The sequence below is a fragment of the Diceros bicornis genome, chromosome 23, assembly GCF_020826845.1.
Source record: "Diceros bicornis minor isolate mBicDic1 chromosome 23, mDicBic1.mat.cur, whole genome shotgun sequence".
Taxonomy (NCBI): Eukaryota; Metazoa; Chordata; class Mammalia; order Perissodactyla; family Rhinocerotidae; genus Diceros; species Diceros bicornis.
The window spans coordinates 27,662,670-27,683,757 of NC_080762.1; the positions used below are offsets into that span (position 1 = coordinate 27,662,670).

At 40.6% G+C, this 21,088-nt stretch overlaps 1 protein-coding gene across 1 annotated transcript in view; it reads left to right on the forward strand.

Moving 5' to 3' along the window:
* PDSS2 (decaprenyl diphosphate synthase subunit 2) overlaps nt 1–18,275 on the forward strand; it is a 288,128-nt gene extending 269,853 nt beyond the window's left edge. Inside the window, exon 8 of the mRNA XM_058566522.1 lies at nt 17,601–18,275. Coding sequence (XP_058422505.1) covers nt 17,601–17,831 — 231 coding nt within the window. The 3' untranslated portion in view covers nt 17,832–18,275. The remainder of the gene's footprint in view (nt 1–17,600) is intronic.
* The last annotated feature ends 2,813 nt before the right edge of the window (nt 18,276–21,088 follow it).

Below are 21,088 nucleotides of genomic sequence, written 5' to 3' on the forward strand. Positions count from 1 at the left end.
CCTTGAGCAAGTCACTTCTGAGCCTCAATTTCCTCCTCTGTAAAATAAGGTTAAACAAGAGAAGGTATGAAGTCCCTTCCAGCTTTGTTTTATTTTCTAAAAGTTTGCCATTTCTGACTCTCTAGATAACAGAGATGCTATGCGAGTTTCAGAGAGGAGGGAAGGTAAAACCCAGAGAGAGGCTGTGAAAGAATTCATAAAACTTAATGGCAGACTTCTTGCTGAGCCACCTCACAGGTGACCTAAAGTATTCCCAGCTCTCCTTTGTATGACATGTAATCCTGGACTCTTCTGTTTCAACACCCACCTTTCCTACCTCCCTTTCATCTTCCCAGCTGCCTTCCTTTATTCCCTCTCCTGTGCCTTGCCCTCCTGGCTCCCTGGGAGCAGCAGCCCCGCCCTCCCTGTTGAGTGACAGAGCTCTGCCTCCACCTTGCGTCTCTCCTCAGGGCTTACTTAGCAGAGTTCTCACTTCCTCAGCACCTTGGCAAGGTTTTGTTAAACCGAACACGTTGGCTAATTCACCCTTAAGTATTAAATACTGATAGCCTTTCTTGCCCCTTCTTCAGGGATATTTATTTACTAACTCATATTAAGTTCTTATAATTTCAGACAATCTCTAGGGAGAAATTTGAGGCATCAAGACATGCTTAATCACACTGCTCAGCCTACTGCCTGGGTACAGTCAGAGGAGGTACTGACTAGGTAGAGTTAGTGTCCTTAAACTCTCTCCTCCTTCAGTCCATTGCCCACCCCCCCATCTCCAGTTTCTTGCTAAGGGGAAGAATTCATTCATTAGCCGTTGTCCTGCTTCCCTCCATCTGATCCCCCCAAACTTGTGAGTTGGCTCCTCCAAACATTGCTCACTTCAGGCACCGGAACCCACCTGCACGCTCCTCCCTCTCAGTTTTTTCTTTGTTAAGTATAATAAAGGCTGCGTTAGTGAGATCTGTGTGTATGCCAGGCCCTGTGCTAAGGGCCTTAACTACATGTCTTGTTCAAACCCCACAACCACTCTCTGGGGGTATTAGCCCCCATTTGCACATGCAGAAGCCAGCTGAGAGGACCACCTCTGACTGACTTGCCCTCGCACCCCTCCTCCCCACCTGAGTCTTTCCAGATGGCACCTCTTTCTCTCTTCCTTTGCTTCTCTTTCCAAATAAGACTTTTTCCTCCTTTCCAAAGATCTGGAGCCTGCAGCCTCCTATCTCCTTCGTGTCTCTATTCTTGAATCTTCAGTGTCTCCTCTGCTGCCTCTGAATGTGCCCAGTTCTCTCTTTCCTAAAATGAAATTCCTCACTCTGCCTGTTTATCCTCCACCTCTACTTTTTACTCCCAGCTTTACCAACACACCTTCTTACAGTGTGCTAACTCCTTAACCCTTTCAAAGGGTTGTTCACTACCAGGTCCCCACCATCTAGACCAGTACCAGTGCTTTAGACACTCAAAGAATACTGGTTCAACAAATCTCTCAGGTCTCTCGCTGCACTGCTCCACTGAGACGGCCTTCTTAGAGTCCAGAGATGACGGCCTCACTGTGACACCTGCGAGCTGTGCCCTGCCTGCAGACTTCCCCACAGCATTGCATGGTACGGACTGCAGCTTCCCACGTCTGTTCTGACTCTGCGCTTCTTCTCCGACTATCCCTCCTTCTGTCTGACACCTCTCTCTCTTAGTCCCACCCTTAGGACATTCTTTTCTAAACATTTAAATTATATTTCCCCAGAAACTACAAAGCAATATGCTGCCCCACTAAGTCTTCTTCTTTTAAATTCTCCAATTTAGAAAAGCTGTTTTCTGGCATAAAAAACAATATCAATTAAATATTGATTACATAATGAGCTATTTGCCTTTCATGATTAGTCACATTGAAAGAAGATAAGGATTATGACTATCATTAAACTTTGTTTTAAGTTTTACTTGATAACACCACATCCTCTTCATGTTTTCGTGCTCGTATAGTGTGTTATCTAGTCACACCTAAAAATCAGTTATCAGTGACGTTGTTTCCCTGGTCCAGGTCTCATTCTCCAACGTTTGAGACTTTATCTCATTATGACATGTTATTGCTATAGCCCAGGATGTAACACCTACAAACTTAGAGTAAAAGACATAGACATTAGTGCGAAATGCTGCAAAAAGATGTAGACCTTTTTTAGATCCAGTATATACAGCACATTGAACTCAGGTGACCAGAAAGTAATCTGAGTAATTTGTGATGATCTCCTTTCAAAACCTCACAAGTAGCTATAATTATAGATCTCTTTGGCCAAGCAGAAGTTGTGTTTAATCAATAAAATTGCAGCTAAAGGATAGTTTTTTCCTTTTCTCTTCTTTTAAGACTCTAGCTAATCAGTGATTAGCTTTTTTTATTATTTTTTTAATAATTTTTAAAATTATTTTTTATTAGTCCATCACTGATAAGGAGAACCTTGCTTTTCAGAAAACCCTTGTCAAGCTCCTTCCTAGAGTTCTTAGTTTCAGGAAGATCCTTTCCTGCCTTTTCATTTGTCTCCCACTTCAAAATCCTGTTGTTAAGATTACGTTTCAGACCAACAGAAGCTCCAGGATTTATCTTTACAATCTGTAATGGCTGCCTCGAAATCTAGAGAAGGCATGGCACAGCTTTGCTAAAGCACAAAAGGGCAGGGATGGATTGGGTTAGTTTTTTAATCCATTTAACTATGAGGATGCAATTGTCAGTCCGTTATTATTAATAGTTTCCATTATTGTTAACCATGTTTTAGTAATAATACAGTTATTTGCACTTTCTTTTAAAAACACAAAACAATCTAACAAGATAATCATTTACCTCTTTCTTTTCCTGCAGTCCTGATCCCTCCTCAAATTAACTGTTTTATTCTTTCAGAATGGGTCCTGCCTTTCTGTTAAGGAGATAACATACTTGTAAAGGTGACTGAGAAACAAATGTCACCTGGGGAGAGTCCAGAGGGGCCAGAACTGATAGTGGGATCCACCCCTCCCTCTAGCTCACCCCACCTGCCCGTAGAGTCTGAAATGCTAGTTTTTAGGCCTATACTGGTGGAGCAATGTTCTTCCTCAATGTATGTTTCTTTCTCTTCCGTAGAAAGAGAAAGTTTCTCAGGCTTTTATTCTTTTTCTTTCTTTTGGAGATGCTAACTCCATCTTCATGGAAAAGCTACATCAGCTTTCTCTCAACTTGATCTGCTCACTTCTAAGACTGACGAGGTACCCATCACTGTGCGTCCTGTGAGCAAACGAGTGGGCTCGCCACTGCCTTGACTGTTGAACTAGCTTAAATTTCACATTTGAACACATTTAAGTAAATAACCACTTCAAAGAAATTTTGAAAAATAGAAAAAGATTAATCATTCGCAATCTTAACCTTGCTAACATAATCTGTATCACCATTTCATTTGTATTTCTTCCAGCCTTTTCTGCCATATCTTTTTTTTGCAGGGTTGTAATTGGAGAGAAATTCAACTTTGGGTCCTGCTGTTTTCACATAACACATCATAAACATTTTTCCGTGGTGCTGCAGTCTTCATAACAATTATTAATATGTAGCTTAAATTCTAAACAAGGTATCTGAATTTCTATTCCTGGTTGGTTTCTCTGGTATAAATGGGTACTTGGTAAATACTTCATAAGTCAACCTCCCAACCTGCTAAGACAGTGTTAGACTTGGAAAAATAGTGCCCCTGCAGGTTCTCCACAGCAGCAGGTTAAAACTGTGAAACAAATTCTCTTAAAATTCTTCAACTTGAATGATTAATCTTTTCAGTTGGTGCTTCCCATTCCTGCAAGATGATGCTCAAGATGGATTCACACCTCTACATATTTTCCTCTTGCTTCACTCAGCCAGCCATACTTCAGTATGACTTCTTCCCTCCCACTGAAGTTCATAATCTCCCAGGGCAGGAAAGGGCGTCAGTCAATTGTCATAGCTTCTGCCCTTGGCCAAGACCATGGAGAAACCATTTTGTAAGAGAAGAGAAGCCATCTTTGCTTCTTCAAAGACTTGGGAGAAGGAAATTCCTAGAGTTTATGTTCTGAGAGAAACAAAATAGTCTTTTTCTGACTCAGATCTTTCCTGCTGTAACAGTATGAGCTTATTGTGTTTTCTTATTGTCTTGCTTTGTTTGGGTCTTTTTTTTAAGCCTTTAAATGATCTAGAAAACAACATCCTCCTCAAAGAATTAAGCTACACTTGCAACCTTTCCTTCCTTAAATTAATCATTGTAACTTTAACTATTTGCATTACTTCACTCTTTCTAGGCATTTTAATGATATCTCCTTGCCTGCCCTCCCCCCATATATCATGAATTGCACAGTAACTTCAACTTACTTAGGTACAGAGAATACGATCAATTTATTGTGAGCTTCCTAATTGCTGCCTATTTATGCAGTTCCATACCATGCTTCTCTTTTTATCCTTTTTTCCTTCCTTTTTTTTTTTTTTTTTTTGGAAGATGAGAATTGCTTTAATTGCATTCTTTGTGCTGGCCCCGTGGCTTAGCGGTTAAGTGCGTGCACTCCGCTACTGGTGGCCCGGGGTTCGGATCCTGGGCGTGCACCAACGCACCGCTTCCCGGGCCATGCTGAGGCTGCGTCCGACATACAGCAACTAGAAGGATGTGCAACTATGACATACAACTATCTACTGGGGCTTTGGGGGAAAAAAAAGGAGGAGGATTGGCAATAGACGTTAGCTCAGAGCCGGTCTTCCTCAGCAAAAAGAGGAGGATTAGCATGGATGTTAGCTCAGGGCTGATCTTCCTCACAAAAAAAAAAAAATAATTGCATTCTTTTTTACAAGCAGATTTATTGAAGTATAATTTACATACCATAAAATTCACCTAGTTTAAGTATACAATTCAGTGATGTTTAGTAAATTTACAAAGTTGTGCAAGCATCACCACAATTCAGTTTTAAAGGTCCCTTGTGCCTGTTCGCAGTCAACCCCCACTTCCACCCTCAGTCCTAGGCAGCCGCTAATCTACTCTCTGTCTCTATAGATTTGCCTTCTCTGGACATTTTGTGTAAATGGAATTATACAATACTTAGTCTTTTGCATCTGGTTTCTATCATTTAGCGTAGTATTTTTGAGGTTTATCCATGTGGTAGCATTAATCATTATTTTGTTCCTTTTTATTGCTAAATAGTATTCCATTGTAGGTGTAGGGGAGGAAGACTATCCTCTACTCACTCTGGGTCCTTTCTGGCTGGGCTACAGATTAAATTGACATGAGACTGAATAGCAGGAGAAAATCAAACAAAGCTTTATAACATGTATACATGGGAGAAACCTGGAAAAACTGGGTAACTCAACAAAATGATGGAGGTTCTTATCTTAAATACTATCTTCAGCTAAAGATGAAGGAGGATGTTGGGGGTGGGGGGAGTCAGTTATGGGAGATTACCAGAAAAGCACAGTAAACAAGAGTAAGGTTATTATGCAGATTTAAGGTTCTAGAGATGAGGTCATCCCCCCTTCTTCCTGGTACAGAGAGGGAGATACCTTTCCAGATGGAGATTTCCCTTACAAATGTAAATGTTTGGTAAACAAAACTTTGATAAGAATGGGCTTAGCAAGAACCCTCCCAGTCTGTCTATACCCAGAGTTATCTATGGTGATGGCCTGTCCTGGGGACAGTCCTTCTATCTTAAATCCTTTTAGGCAGTTATTGGGGTGGAGTGGGGGGGGTGTCAAAGTTTCTTTCAGATTCTTCTGAGCCTTTATTGTCTTCAACTGGAAATAATCCACATACCAGAGTGGCACACCTTGGGGTGGCCTGCCCTGAACCCCATCATAGAGATTTACCACAGTTGTTTATCTGTTTACCAGTTGATTGGCATTTGGATTGTTTCTACTTTTTACCTATTATGAATAATGCTACTATGAATATTCAAGTACAAGTCTAAGTGTGGATGTAAGTTTTCATTTCTCTTGAGTAGATCCCCAAGAGTAAAATTTATGGTAAATTTATGTTTAACTTGTTAGAAATTGCCAAACTATTTTGCAAAGTAGCTGTATCGTTTTATATTTCCACCAGCAACACATGTGGGTTCCAGTTTCCTCTTTCCTCACATTCTTGCCAACCCTTGGTATTCTCTTTTTTATTATAGCTATTCTTGTAGGAATGAGATAGTATCTCGTTGTGATTTTTATTTGCATTTCCCTAGTGACTAATGATATTAAGCATCTTCTCGTGAGCATGTTAGCCATTTATATATCTTCTTTGGTGAAATGTCTGTTCAGGTCTTTTGCCTATTTCTTAATTGGGTTGTTTGTCTTATTACTGAGTTATAAGCATTCTTTTTTTATTTATTTTTTTTGTGAGGAAGATCAGCCCTGAGCTAACATCCATGCTAATCCTCCTCTTTTTGCTGAGGAAGACCGGCTCTGAGCTAACATCTATTGCCAATCCTCCTCCTTTTTTTTCTTTTCCCCCAAAGCCCCAGTAGATAGTTGTATGTCATAGTTGCACATCCTTCCAGTTGCTGTATGTGGGACGCGACCTCAGCATGGCCGGAGAAGCAGTGCGTCGGTGGGCGCCCAGGATCCGAACCCGGGCTGCCAGTAGCGGAGCTCGAGCACTTAACCACTAAGCCACAGGGCCGGCCCCATAAGCATTCTTTATATATTCTGGATACAAGTCCTTTGTCACATATATGATGTGCAAATATTTGCTCCCGGTCTATGGCTTAACTTCATTTTTGTAATGATGTCTTTTGAAGCTCAAAAGTCTGTAATTTCAATGAAGTCCAGTTTATCAACTTTTTCTTTTATAGATCATGCTTTGGGTGTCATATCTAAGGAGTCTTTGCCTAACTCAAAGTCACAAAGGTTTTCTCCATTGTTCTTTTCTAAAAGTTTTATAGTTTTAGCTCTTACATTTAGGTCTGTGATCCATTTTGAGTTAATTTTTGTGTATGATGTGAGGTAAAGGTTTAAATCAGGGTTTCTCATCCTCAGCACTATTGACACATTGGGCTGGATCATTCTTTGTTGTGGGGTCTGCCCTGTGCATTGTTGAATGTTTGCAGCATCGGTAGCCTCTACCCACTAAATGCCAGTAGCACTCCTGCCCCCAGTTGTGACAACCAAAATTGTCTCCAGACATTGCCAAATGTTCCCTCCATTTGGGAGGCCAAAACCGCCCCCATTGAAAACCACTGGAGCAAATTAATTTTCTTTTGTATGTAGACATCCAGTTGTTCTAGAACCATTTGTTGAAAAGACTAATCTTTCCTCCTTTGAATTGCCTTGGCAACTTTGTAGAAAGTCAATTGACTATAAAGATAAGAGTTTGTTTCTGGACTCTCAATTCTGTTTCATTGGTCTCTATGTCTATCATTATGCCAGTACCACACAGTCTTAATTACTATAGCTTTATATTAAGTTTTAAAATCGAGACGTTTAAGTCCTCCAATTTAATTGTTTTTTTGCTTGTTTGTTAAACTTTTTATTTTGAGGTATTTGTAGATTCACAAGTAGTTGTAAGATATAATACAGAAAGATCCCATATACCCTTTAGAGGTTCCACCGGTGGCAACATCTTGTTAACACTATAATACAATATCACAACCAAGATATTAACATTGATACAATCCATCAATCTTATTTGGCTTTCCCCATTTATATTGTAGTTCTTTTTCAAAATTGTTTTAGTCACTCTGGGTGCTTTGCATTTCCATAAAAATTTTAGGATCAGCTTGTCAATTTCTGCAAAAGAGCCTGCTGGGGTTTTGATAGGGATTGCATTGAATATATAGATCTGATTTTGGATAATTGCTATCATAACAATATTAATCTTCCTATCCATGAATCATGATTTTCTTTTTCTTTTTTTTCATTGTGGATATATATACACATATATATAGCATACGTGTGCCATTTTAATCATTTTAAGTGTACAATTCAGTGACATTAATTACATTCACACGATTGTGCAACCATCACCACTATTTCCACGATTTTTCCTTCACCCCAAACAGAAACCAGGACTTTTCTTTTTTAACAGCAATACTAAAATTGCCAACTTACTAGTTACTGTTTGGTCGTCTGTGGCCCTCAAAGTCTTTTTTCAGATCAGTAATTTAGTACCAAACCCTGAATTCCAGGGAATCCTGCTACTTTTCTTTGGAGAAATATAGACAGAGCCTTTGTTAAGGAATTGGGCTTTAGAGTCTTCAAACCCCAGCTCTGCCATTGACAAGCGGGTAACTTGAGTTCTCTGAATCTTACATTATCATGCACAGATTTAAACATTTTTATTTCTATCTGTCTTCTGGGTGTGGGCTCCACTAAATCGGGTGCAGAGACTCCCAGGGATACTCAGCAGACTGCCAGGTGCTGTGGGAAGCTGCAGAATGAACATGTACGTTGTCTAAGAACGTATTTTTTTTCTGCAAAGTTAAAGTTAGGTAATTTTACAAATGATTTAAACTTTTATGGCATACCAAATATATATATTATGGAATTAAATGTAAGGTTTACATTCATTTTAATATAAAATATAAGACAAAATAAATTTAAAGTTTGTATTTGGGTGCTTTGGGATAACTCTCCTTCCCTTCTACACCCCGCATCCCACTTAGCAAGTCTTTTACCCTCTAGTCTCCCTCCCAGCCCTAATAGACATTCACTTATCATTCACAGCCCTTTTTCTTACAGAACCTCAGAATCCTCCTCAACACAGCACTCAAGGCCATCACTATTAATGTATCAGAGCCAGCACACAAGTCGAAGTCTATTTGCCATCTCTGTTCAACTAGTTAACAACTATTTGCTTTAAATGATATTTTACTATTTTGGGGTATTTGAATAAAATCAATAGCCCTAAAAATCAAGGTGATTTTATTTTCCAAGTGGTGTGTTCTTGCTTTCAGATTATTTTACTTTCTCTGCTTTACATATAAATTATCATGATAAAGATGATTAAAGACATCATATGGCACGTTGAATTTCAAAATGGCAGTATCCATCATGTCATCCAAGTCTGCTGGTCCAAAGGTATTGATATTTTATGTAACTTTGTCCTCCTAATAGCCATCAACAGAAATAGAATGTCCATTATTTTGAAAAAATCCTTTTGAAAAGTCTTTGCAAAACACTTTTCATGCAGTGTTGTGATCATTAGTTCTTATTTAAGAAAGGTTAAAATATGCTGTTTTGTTCCCTATTTAAGAAGAGTTTAAATTTTGTTTTATCTCATCAATTATAACACAGGAGTTTGGGTTTTTTTTTTTAGATTCTCATCTCTTCGTAAAGAGATTCATATATATATGAATGTAAGATAAAGAGATGGACAAGGGCAGGTAGTAGGGAGAGTAGGTCTCTTTTTGATTAAACCCTTAAACATCTAAACATCTATATTTTCCTTCCCAGTGTCCCACCTACCAAATTTTTATGATCACAGACTGGTGTGACAGATTACCTTAATTTGTATCTAGCTGTTGCTAAGCTATCACCATGGTATCCAGGCACTCAAGCAAATATAGATGCCTAAAAACAAATGTGTAGGAAGAAAATTTTGTCCCTAGCCCCCTCACCTCTCCTGTCATCTGGATGAGTAGTTCAGCATTAAAATTCTGTGTCATAGTTGCTTTACAACCATAACAAAACAAACTGTTGAAAATCAAATTATTACAGCCCATAAAAATATAATGATGCCTGCAAACGTTATATTTGTCATTTACAAAAGTCATCACTAGTCTTTGTACCTATACCTTGTAACAACTGAAGCAGCCTGCATAGTAACATTTATTGAATTTTTGCTCTCTAGCAATATAAAACACTATTAATTATAATTTTTATGATCAGACAGTCAGAATGAATGGCATATTTTTGTTCTGTCTCAATAGTTAAAGTTTTTCAAATAGTTATTAAATTTTCAAATTCTAGTAGATGATTTCAGCAAAATGACCTAGTGTGAGCTTTATCTTCAAGAGTGGTATAAATATAAACTGCACTCTCCAATTCTCTATCTTAGTCCTGTCACTTCCTTTGCCTCTCCACACACACACAGTAAGAGATTATTTAATCCAAAGGGAACACTCAATTTTCTTAAAAGTGCTCATCAACACTATTAAAATATGTTTATAGACTAGATGTATCACTTATTTACCCAAATAGTAGCATAAATATCAGTTTTTAGGAAGCTTTACCATAAGTCTTTCTATATGATTGGATTCTTAAGCAAGGCTATGATTAGGAAATAAACCACATTCCCCCTTGGCTAGTTCTACTGAAAGCTTTCCAACTTAAACAATGTGTTTGAACACTTCTTCCATTCATAGCATGTGCCCATCAAAAAGCACTTTCTGTTTGCAGTGTGTCAGCTGTACTATTTATAACCTAGTTCACAATGCCAGCCAGAGGCAGTAAAAGGTGTGTATTCCATATGCAAATTCCAAACAATAATTTCTACAATTACATATAGTTGCTTGCTCTATTATGTTCAACATCAGCATTCTAAAACTGAGTACAGGAAGGAGAAAAGAGTATTACATTTTTGTATTGCGTAAAAACTTTTATTGAATTAATTAGAAAAATAAATAGAAGAGTACAAAATGAAAGTAGCCCTAGTTTATAATTGACATTTTCACATAATGGGACTTTGATGACCTGTTACAGTCGCTGTTCGGGGGAAGAAACTCACGGTATGACATAGGCTCTTCTTTCTGTTTTTTTCCAATTTCGTGTTTTCCCAAACAGCCATCTTTGCTGCTTCTTCGTTTTACCAGATTGTGATTTCCCTGGCTTGGAAACCATAAATAGAGAAAGAAGTCAGAAACCAGAATAAATTCATGCTTTCTTTCCACTGACATTTAAGTGTTACGATGTGCAAAACATTGTCTTGGATACAAAGATGACCCGAGATTGAGATTATTTGTGTCTTCTCCACTACACTGTGGGCTTCTTGGGATCAGATTCTCTTTGAAGGCAGTGGAATATAACAAATACACAAATGTGCATTCAAATACTAGCTTCTCCGTTGAAGGTGATATTAGGCAAATTCCCCAAGTTTCTCCTTCCTTTCTTGTAGAAATGAAGACAGTCATGCTTCCTAGTAAAGTGGCTGCTGAGTGCCCAAAACTGCACCGATTACAGAGGTTTCGTTCAATAAGTGCTATTAAAGAACATAAGTTTTTATAATAATGAAGCAAGCAAGTCAAATAGAGTCACAGTAAAAGAGCAATGAATTGCAAACTCTAATTAGAAGAATATAGATTATGAAAGTAGGTCTAGAGACTTGTTATAACACATAGGACAATATAAGGTAAGAAAGGGTCTAGAAAGGAGATGATTAGAGCCCACCCCGGGGTATATCTTTAAAAAGTGATGTTTAAAGGGCAAAGACAGGGCCGGCCCCGTGGCTTGGCGGTTAAGTGCGAGCGCTGTGCTGCCGGCGGCCCGGGTTCGGATCCCGGGTGCGCACCGACGCACCGCTCCTCTGGCCATGCTGAGGCCGCGTCCCACATACGGCAACTAGAAGGATGTGCAGCTATGACAGACAACTATCTGCTGGGGCTTTGGGGGATAAATAAATAAATAAAATCTTTAAAAAAAATAAATAAAGGGCAAAGACAAGTGTAAAACTTGCCATTGGAAAGTTATGGGATTGGATGGGAACAGTATTCCCACAATGTGGTCAATGAACCACCTGCATCAAAATCAGGGACTTGTGTTAGAATCAGGGCTTTACTCAGACCTACTGAGCAAGAATCTCTGAAGGTGAGGTCAGGGAATCAACATTTCTCATAAGCTTCCAAGTAATTCTCATGCACACTCCAGTTTTACATCCAGTGGTGTAGATGACAAAATTTTAAGGTTCCATTGGCATCTATTCTTGGTGTGGTACAACAGACAGAACATGAGCTTTGAAGTAAGAAAGAGTCCAGGCAGACTGGAATGCTCAACATTTAAGCCAGCAAAAAAAAAAAAAAAAAAAAATCTATCCAACAGAAAGCAGAAAGGGGAGAAAAACATATACTATATGATCTCACTTATATGTGGAATCTAAAAAAAAACCAGACTCATAGATACAGAGAACAGATTGGTGACTGTCAGAGGCAGGGCGGGGGACTGCAGGGGAGGAGATGGTGAAAAGGGCCAAAAGGTACAAACTTCCAGTTATAAAATAAATGTCATGGGTATGTAATGTACAGCATGGTGACTGTACTTAATAATACTGTACTGCATATTTGAAAATTGCCAAGAGTTCTCATCACAAGAAAAAATAACTTTGTAACTATGTATGGTGACATGTTAACTAGATTTATTGCAGTAATTATCTCACAATATGTACAAATATCTAATCATTATGTTGTACAGCTGAAACTAATATGATGTTATATGTACTTGTACCTCAGTAAAAAAAAAAAAAAAGCAGAAAGGGGAAAAGAAGTATAAAATGTATAATAAATGAAAATATAGAATAAAAAGGCAGAAATAAGTACTTAGAATGAATTACAATAAATATAAATTAATTAAATTTACCACCTAAAAAACAGACTCTCAGATTGGGTTAAAAAGCAAGATCCAATAATGAGGTGTCTAAAAGAGAAACTTAAAAGGACAGAAAGGTTGAGAATAAAAGATGGAAAAAAAAAATAAACCAAAAGAAAAAAGAAGAAGAATCTTATTATCTGGGCTGGCCCCGTGGCTTAGTGGTTAAGTGCTCGCGCTCGGATGCTGGCGGCCCGGGTTCAGATCCTGGGTGTGCACCGACGCGCCGCTTCTCCGGCCATGTGAGGCCGCATCCCACATACAGCAACTGGAAGGATGTGCAACTATGACATACAACTATCTACTGGGGCTTTGGGAAGAAAATAAATAAATAAATAAATAAAAAGAATCTTATTATCTGACAATGTGGAATATAAGGCAAAAAAATATAAGGGACAAAGAAGAGTGTTATATGCTGATAAAAGGAACAATAGAGCAAGAAGATATAACCATCAAAAACATGTATGCACCTAACAATACAGCCTCAAAATATACAAAGGAACAATTGAAAAAACTGTAGGGAGAAGTAAATCAAGTTATAGTTAAAAGATTTTAACTACATCTTTCAGAAATGGATCCAGCAGAAATAAAATACACATTGAAATTTTGAATAATATAATTAATATGCTCAAATTATGAGGTATATATAGAACTCAGCACCCAAGGAGTAGTTTAATAATAACTATGAGTTGAACTATGAAAATGTCAGTAGGTGACAATTTTATTTATTTATTTTTTTTTGGTGAGGAAGATCAGCCCTGAGCTAACATCCATGCCAATCCTCCTCTTTTTGCTGAGGAAGACTGGCCCTGGGCTAACATCTGTGCCTATCTTCCTCCACTTTATATGGGATGCCGCCACAGCATGTCTTGAGAAGGGGTGCACCGGTGCGCACCCGGGATCCGAACCCAGGGCGCCAGCAGTGGAGCACGTGCACTTAACCACTACGCCATGGGGCCAGCCCCAGTAGTTGACGATTTTTGACCTATAAAAACAATAGTTTCATATTATTCAAACTATACCTCCTAGTTTGTTGAAGATATATAAAACAATTAGCATAATATGTAATTTAGTCTCCTTTGGTCTTTAGTCTACTGAAGACTACTAAAGAGTACCTGCCTCAATTATTGGTTATCATAAATTAATGCAGTAAAACCCTACTGTAATTGGATAAGTGAGATCCAAAGAATTCAGTCATGTGAAATGTAAGGTCCCAATTTTTTGTAAGGTTAACAACAAAATGACCACTGTGGAGTGAGGAATTCTGGGAGTCCAGCTGCCCTATCTAAATTCACACCTTGCTCAGCTGTGATTTGGTGCCACCTGGTGGTGGTGGTTGGCTCCAACTTAAATATTGTTGGGGACAATTCTGAATCCAGAGGCAGCAGGATAGCATCAGTTGTTCCAGAAATGTCCCAGTTAGTTGGCCAGGTTCAGATTCAGCTGGGAGAATACTGAGGACCAGAGACTCATCCTTCACCTCCTCTCTTTCTGAAACAAGTTTGCATGCATTTTCCTCACCTTCGTGACCTTGGCCTTCTCTCCAAGACGCCCATCCCCACCCCCAACATAGAACTTTAACCCCCACCCCTGACCCTTATCCCTGTCCTGTTCTCAAATAGGGGCCAGGCAGGGAATGGGAGCCAGTTGCCAATTCTACGTTATATCTAAAATTGTATTTCTGATGAGTGCATTATCATGGAGTTTTACTGTGCTTATCAAGGATTCCCTGAATGCTTACAACTTGCTAGCACTATATTTTTTATTTTAGAGCCTTTGATTACTGCAAGTGTTTCTGGTTGGCTATAAAAAGCCTTTATTAGGTTGAGACTAATTGAAATTCAAGCAGGAAAAAAAAGAGAAGACATGCAAAGGTGGAAAATTCATCCAGAGAATGTCAACCCTATTACATGAATGCCATGAGATTTTAAATTTACAGTTGCCTTTTGTGGATGATCTCTTGTTACCCAGCAGCCTCAGAAAATCTTAGTTTGCCTATTTCTTTGTTAGATTTCTCAGTTTGGTGGGGGAGGGCAGCTTTTCCTTCTTGTATAAACATGTGGCCCTGCTCCAGTATTCTTAGGTGCGCCTCTTGAACACACAAACTGGGTTTCTTGGAAGCTGCATGGAGGTGCAAGACTGTAGAGGGGGCAGTGTCAGCTATTGGTTATGTTTCTGTTTCTGTGCCCATCACTCTTCCTGGCATCCTCCCGCTTCTGAGTTACGGCTGGGTCACTAAAAGGGAATCAGGGACAGGCAGTCTGAGAGACGCGTGCTGCTGAGAGCAGAGGAGTAGCGGTTTGGGATCAGGGTCTTCTTGGCTTGTGGCTGCCAGAGGTCATGTTTATGTTCGATGAAATAGTCAAGCACCAAGCTGAGTGTCAGGTTTTGGGAGATTTGTGGCACAGACCAGAGAAAGGCCTTAATCTGTCTACCACCTATCTCTCTGACCTTACCTGTTACTTCTGCCCGCCCTCTAACTTCAAGGCTCTCTGTTTTTTACCCAAAAGGGCTATTTATAGTTTTCCAAATATCGCCTGCAGTTTCCTCCCTCAGCTGCTGCCTACAGTTTTCCCTGCTAAGAATGCCCTTCATCCAGCCTGGGTGGGTCAGAATCCCACTCAGCCTTCCCGTGGGCTCCCAGTACAGCTCCCTTCTCCGTGGAACCTTCCTGATCTATTCCAGCTCCTCCCTCGCTTACCCGCATTCTGGGCATCTCTGGTGCCACCTTCTGCTTTATGTTACAGTTTTCAGGGTTCATGATTGATTTTTCAGGTAGACTGAAAGCTCTGCGAGGACAGGGACCTTGCTTCTCCATTCCTTAATTCCGCAAAGGACTCAAAGCTTTGCAGTTGTAGTTGTTCAGTAAATATTTGTTTAATTCTGAAAGCGTTTGTCACATGAAAGCTGGTCAGGCCATCTTCCAAAGAGGTCTCACCTTCTCCTGCCAACTGCATGGGTGCTCAGCCCTATATTTAGGTACTAAATGGTCTCCCCCACCTCTCTCTACAATTGATATGAGCCAAATTCTGTCACTGCAAGAATTCGCCGGGAATGTAAGCATTGGGAAAACACGTTCACATATTCCAGACTAGAGATCCCTTTGGCACTAAAATAATTTACTTACTTACCCAATGTCAAGGCTGAATAAATGCATTTTCCACAAATACAAAGTTTACTTACTGAAAGCTAGGATTGCAGCAAGCATCTCATGAAGACTTGGCATGGCTACAGAAGCTGTACATTTCATATGTCTTAATTTTTTTAATATTTAAATGTTATTAAATCATTAGATATCAACTCAGATGTAATATATTTTATTATATATACCATTTGAAAACTTCAGTATCTCCAGAAAGAGAATTCAGAAAATACCGAATGTTGGAGTCTTACAGAATCACAACCTAAGTGCCATGTCTGTCCCAAAACTGATGAGTTTCTCCCTGTCACCATACATATGCCACTTATTTCTGCTGATGCTAATACTTTCCTTTTTAAAAAAAATGTTTTTAATTTTATTGGAGGAAAGTAACCCAAAACTGCTCTAATATAAAATATTCAGAGGGAAGAAGCAGGTAGTGTGGATTATTGGATTCCTCTGGCCCCTTTTCCCTCAAACTCACACACTCGGGTTCTAAAGGGCAATTAGTCCTCTTTGCTCCATGCTGATTATAGAGGTCAGGAGGGTAATAAGGTCGTTTATTTGAAGGATTCTCATCTGGTGTATTTCTAATATTCGTGCCCCACTCCTGACCACTCAAATCAGTATCTCAGTGAGACCAGCATCTCTCTCCCACCACCAAAGAAGATGATGAAACAAAAGTAATTTGAGTCTGAACTTTCTGCTCCCAAATTTATCATCTCCCCAGAGCACAAGGGTTGTATTGCTTTAGTCCCTTACACCAGTAATGGCTCAGGAATAACGTTAGTCCTTTAAACCAATGATGGCTCAGTAATAGTATCATGTGTTTACTATGAACTCAGTGGATAAACCTTCAAGGTATTACATATTTTTTCAAAAACCTTATTATTGAATTCAGAAATTGCCCATGGCAGAATCAAGAAAACAAGGTACTATACTAATAAAAGTAAATGTTACATCATACAATATTATTAAGAAGACGCTGTGCTAGATACATATATTTTACTAGGAAAATGGAATCTGATCGATTGGTTGAATTGGGATTTCCTTCATATAAGATCCTCCTTAGAGTCCACAGCATAGAGAAATTCTGAAACTGTTTTATAGATAACCTTGGATCAAATATGTTCAGTAAGTATGTGTGTCAGGATAAAAGTTTTGAGACAATCTATATTTTTTTCTTCTGGTACTTCCCCCTTTCCCTTCTCTGCCTCCAAGCAGATATTCCCATCTGGGTTTATTGTCTTAGTGAAAAGCTGAGACGGAGCAGAAAGCTGAAATCACCCTCAAGCTTTTGTTTCTAAAAGCTTAAGCCCCAGTAGGGAGAAGAGTTGAGCCATGGGCAGAATGTCCTGGGCAGAAGAGGAGGACCCTGGACAGGGTGGTGGGGACGAGCAGAGCTGCCTCATGGGCTCTGCAGCAGCCTGGCTGGGAGGCAGCCTGCCCTGGGAGAAGAGGTGGCTATGGGCTGCGACCACAAGCTAGATGCCTGTGGGCTCGATCTGACTTTGTTTGGCCATGTGAATTTCAGCATTAAAAATCTAGGCAACTTCACATAAAAATCTGGGATTGGGCTTCTCTTGAATAATTGGCAGATTTGGCTATACTGGGTTGAGCCTGTTGTGGCACCAAATGGCTGCCTGCCTTAGAGAAGGAATCAGTGCCCTAGTTTGCCAGGGTCCCCACCAGTCCCTGCTGTATCCCTATGCTGAGGCCAAGGGTTAGTTGCCACCCATCATGACACTTGCACTGCTGTGTTCCAGACAGGAGAGGATGTTTCCCTTTACCTAAGATTTTTTTCTATAAATGGGGAAACAAAAGATAGACTGAAGATGGCTCATGTTGAAAGAAATACAGGAACTAGTGTACTTTTTTTGTAAAAGTGAAGAATGTTCTCAATGTGCTTAATAGGCAAACCGCCTGCCTCACTCACAAACTCTCCTTGCCTGCTCCCTGCAGGCATTCGCATCACGCATCCCTGTTCTAGGCAGCCTTGCGAAGAGAAGAGACGACCATGTCCCCGGTTGGGCACGGCAGAGCCTCTGCCTGCAGGGCATGGCGAGCGGAATGATGGACAGCTCAGCAAGAACCCATGTGGGCAGAGGCCTGAAGGGCAGAGGCCCCTGGAAGCCCCCTGGTGTTGGGAAGGACCCCACAAGGATGGGGCTCAAAACAGAAAGTAAATTATAAAAATAGTTGTTTCGTACACACAAATGTATCAGCTGAGATTTGCAGGCACTATCTATGCTTTCTCACCGGCTTCATCATTCAGCTCAGGGCTCTAGTGGCACCAGTGTGCACACGTGACAGGGACTACTAGAACCTGTCCTGGAAAAAAATGGCAGGACTCATTGTTCCTTTCCTTACAGGTGGGGTAAGGAGGTTGAACATCAGAATTGTGGTTTGGGGACCATCACGTTTTAGAACTATATGGTAGTATTTTGTTTCCTTTCTGGGTGGAGTTTGAATTTAAAGTGGTGTTCTACAGGTGTCTTCCAGACAGCTTTGAGACTGGTTGTCTGAACCTTTGTGCTTTTGCTGCTAAACTAGAAATGTATTTTTCAAAACTCTAACTGTTTTGTGCCTGGGCTAGTTATTTCAACAGTTTGTTCACTTCATTCATAACCAATAAAAAATAACAGCTCTCCTTTATTGAACTAACCTTATGCCAGCCACTGTACTAGTGCCACCCAGAACTGCCTCGTTTATAACCGCCCTGTAGGGTGCGGTTGCCGCGTGCTGTGAATAAGGAAATGGGACAGCTCCAGCAGCTTCCAAAATCGCACACTTAGTACATGTTGGCGTCTGGATTCAAGTCCAAGTCTGTCCGACTTCATAAGCCCTGCACTCTACAGCTGGCAAGTGCACCAGCATTTATCACCACCTGTTCTCTGCAGAACAATGACAGGGCTGGAGGGATGGAAATATGAATGCGAATGGCTGAGTCCCCAAGGAGCAGCAAAATTAAATTAGGCGCATTCTTTAGAAGTAAAAGGGAAGGCAGATTCTTGCAATGACAGAGGTTTTTGCAAGCATCCTTGGAGTTGTGCTATAGCAGAGGAAACTACCTTGTCAGCAGAACATTCACTCTGTGGCCCAGTGCTTCTGGGATGTTAGGACTAAGTCCAGGGGAGCTTGCTACTCTTTTCCCCACCAATTCCCACATAAGTCAATTATGAGTTGACTTGTGTCCTCAAAAAGATGTTGAAGTCCTCACCCCCAGTACCTGTGAATGTGACCTTATTTGGAAATAGGGTCTTGGCAGAAATCAAGTTAAAATGAGGATATGAGAGTGGGCCCTAATCCAATATGACTAGTGTCCTTATAAAAAGGAGAAATTTGGATATGGTGATAGACACTGCAGAGGGAAGATCATGTGAAGACACAAGGAGAATGCCATCTACAAGCCAAGGAACCCCTGAGGCCACCAGAAGCTAGGAGAGAGGCCTGGAACCCATCCTCCCTCACAGCCCTCAGAAGGCACCAACCTGGCCAACACCTTGATTTTGGACTTCTAGCCTCCAGAACTATGAGACAATAAGTTTCTGATGTTCTAAGCCACCCAGTTTGTGGTACTTTGTTATGGTAGCCCTAGGAAAGAAAAACACCACCCAACATGCATACTTTTTAAAAGATTCAGTTGTAGGGGTTTGTCATCATCTACTTCAGAGTCCTCTATTGAACAGGGCTTGGCACCAAGCCACCAGCAACGTCTGGCATCGTCCACGTGCAGCCTTGAATGGCTACATATATTTCAAGCCTCAGCCCCAAGTCCAGTCTAGTGCATGTGTCACAGTCATAGCAAAGAAGAGCCACTTGAGATCGTACCCACAGAAGGCAACAGGAGGGATGACAAGCATTCTGAGGCTTTGTGGAGTCCCATACAAGAGCATCATGGAAGACACGAACAAACAGTGCAATGGAGTGATATCAGTTAGGCTGCGATGAGGGCTGTCTGCAATAAAGGTATAAGTAGAGCACTGTGGGAGCATAGACCTGGGTGCTACTACCTCTCTGGGGAAGGGGGATGGTGAAAACCTCACAACGGAGAAGACATTTGGCTGGGCTTTGAAGGATGAATAGGAGTTGACAAAGAGACTATAGTAGCATTGCAAGCAAAGGCAGAGGAAGTAGCAATGCCCAGCCTGAACAGGAAGGGATGCTTAAGCACTCCTTTGTGTCTTAGAGTAGAATGGAATTTTCTGAAAGGAAAAGATTAAATTCTATTCTGGTCAGCACTACTGATGTTTTGAACAATTAAGTTGGGAAATAACTAGACTTAATTGGGAAACAGCAGAAGATTTAGTACTTAGGGTATAATGGAGATCATGCCAATTGCCAGTTATGCATCTAGAGCCTGGCACAGTGCCTGTCACATAATAGGCCTGCAATAATTATTTGTTAAATGAAGACATGAATTACACACCTTGTAGTCTCTCTGGACATTATTTTTTTCTCAACTGGTTAAAAATGGGAGGGATTGGTGGGGGGAGGTGATGTGCCTATTCTACCTCTCTCAGGTCTGTGATCAAGGGCAGAGAGGATGACAAAATCTGAAAACACTGTTGTTATGGACTAAATGTTTGTGTTCCTCCCAAGTCCATATGTTGAAGCCCTAACCCCCAATGTGATGGTATTTGGAGGTGGGGCCTTTGGGAGGTGATTAGGGCTAGATGAGGTCATGAGAGTGGGACCCTCATAACGGGATTAGTGCCCTTATACAAAGAGATACCAGGGAGCTTGCTCTCTCTATATCTACCATGTGAGGACCCAGCAAGAAGGTGGCTGTCTGCAAACCAGGAAGACAGCTCTCACCAGAATCCAACGATGCTGGCACCCTGACTTCAGAATTCCAGCCTCCAGAAATGTGAGAAAATAAATTTCTGTTATTTAAGCCACCTAATGTATGGTACTTTGTTAACTGAGCAGACTAAGACGACTATGGAAGGAACTTTATAGCTGCGTGATATTATTCCAGAGTTGGTGTAGTATGGTGGATGGAGCCCTGGATTGGGAGGTCGGGGGTTCTGGCACATGGCCCAGATCCTGCCATGAATTACCTGCCTGCCTTTGGGCTATTCCCTTATAACAGCATGGGTGGAACAGGGACACTTCCAGGAGGCACCATTCATATAGACTAGGGGCCATCCTGCTCCTAACCTTGGAGCTTTTGTTTCTTCATCTATAAAAAGAGGAAGCGGAATGGAACATCTGAGATCTAACAACAGTTCATGTATTCTTTCAGCAGCTATTTGATGAGAATCGACTATGTCTCAGGTCCTTGGAGACAGAGCATTTGAACACGGTCTTGCCCTCTGGGAGTTTACATTTTAGTTGGGGAGGTAAACAGATAAAAAGACAATTACAGCTTCATGTGAGCAGGGTCTCCGTATCAGTCAGCTCAGGCAGCCATAACAAAGTACCACAGACAGGGTGGCTTAAACAGC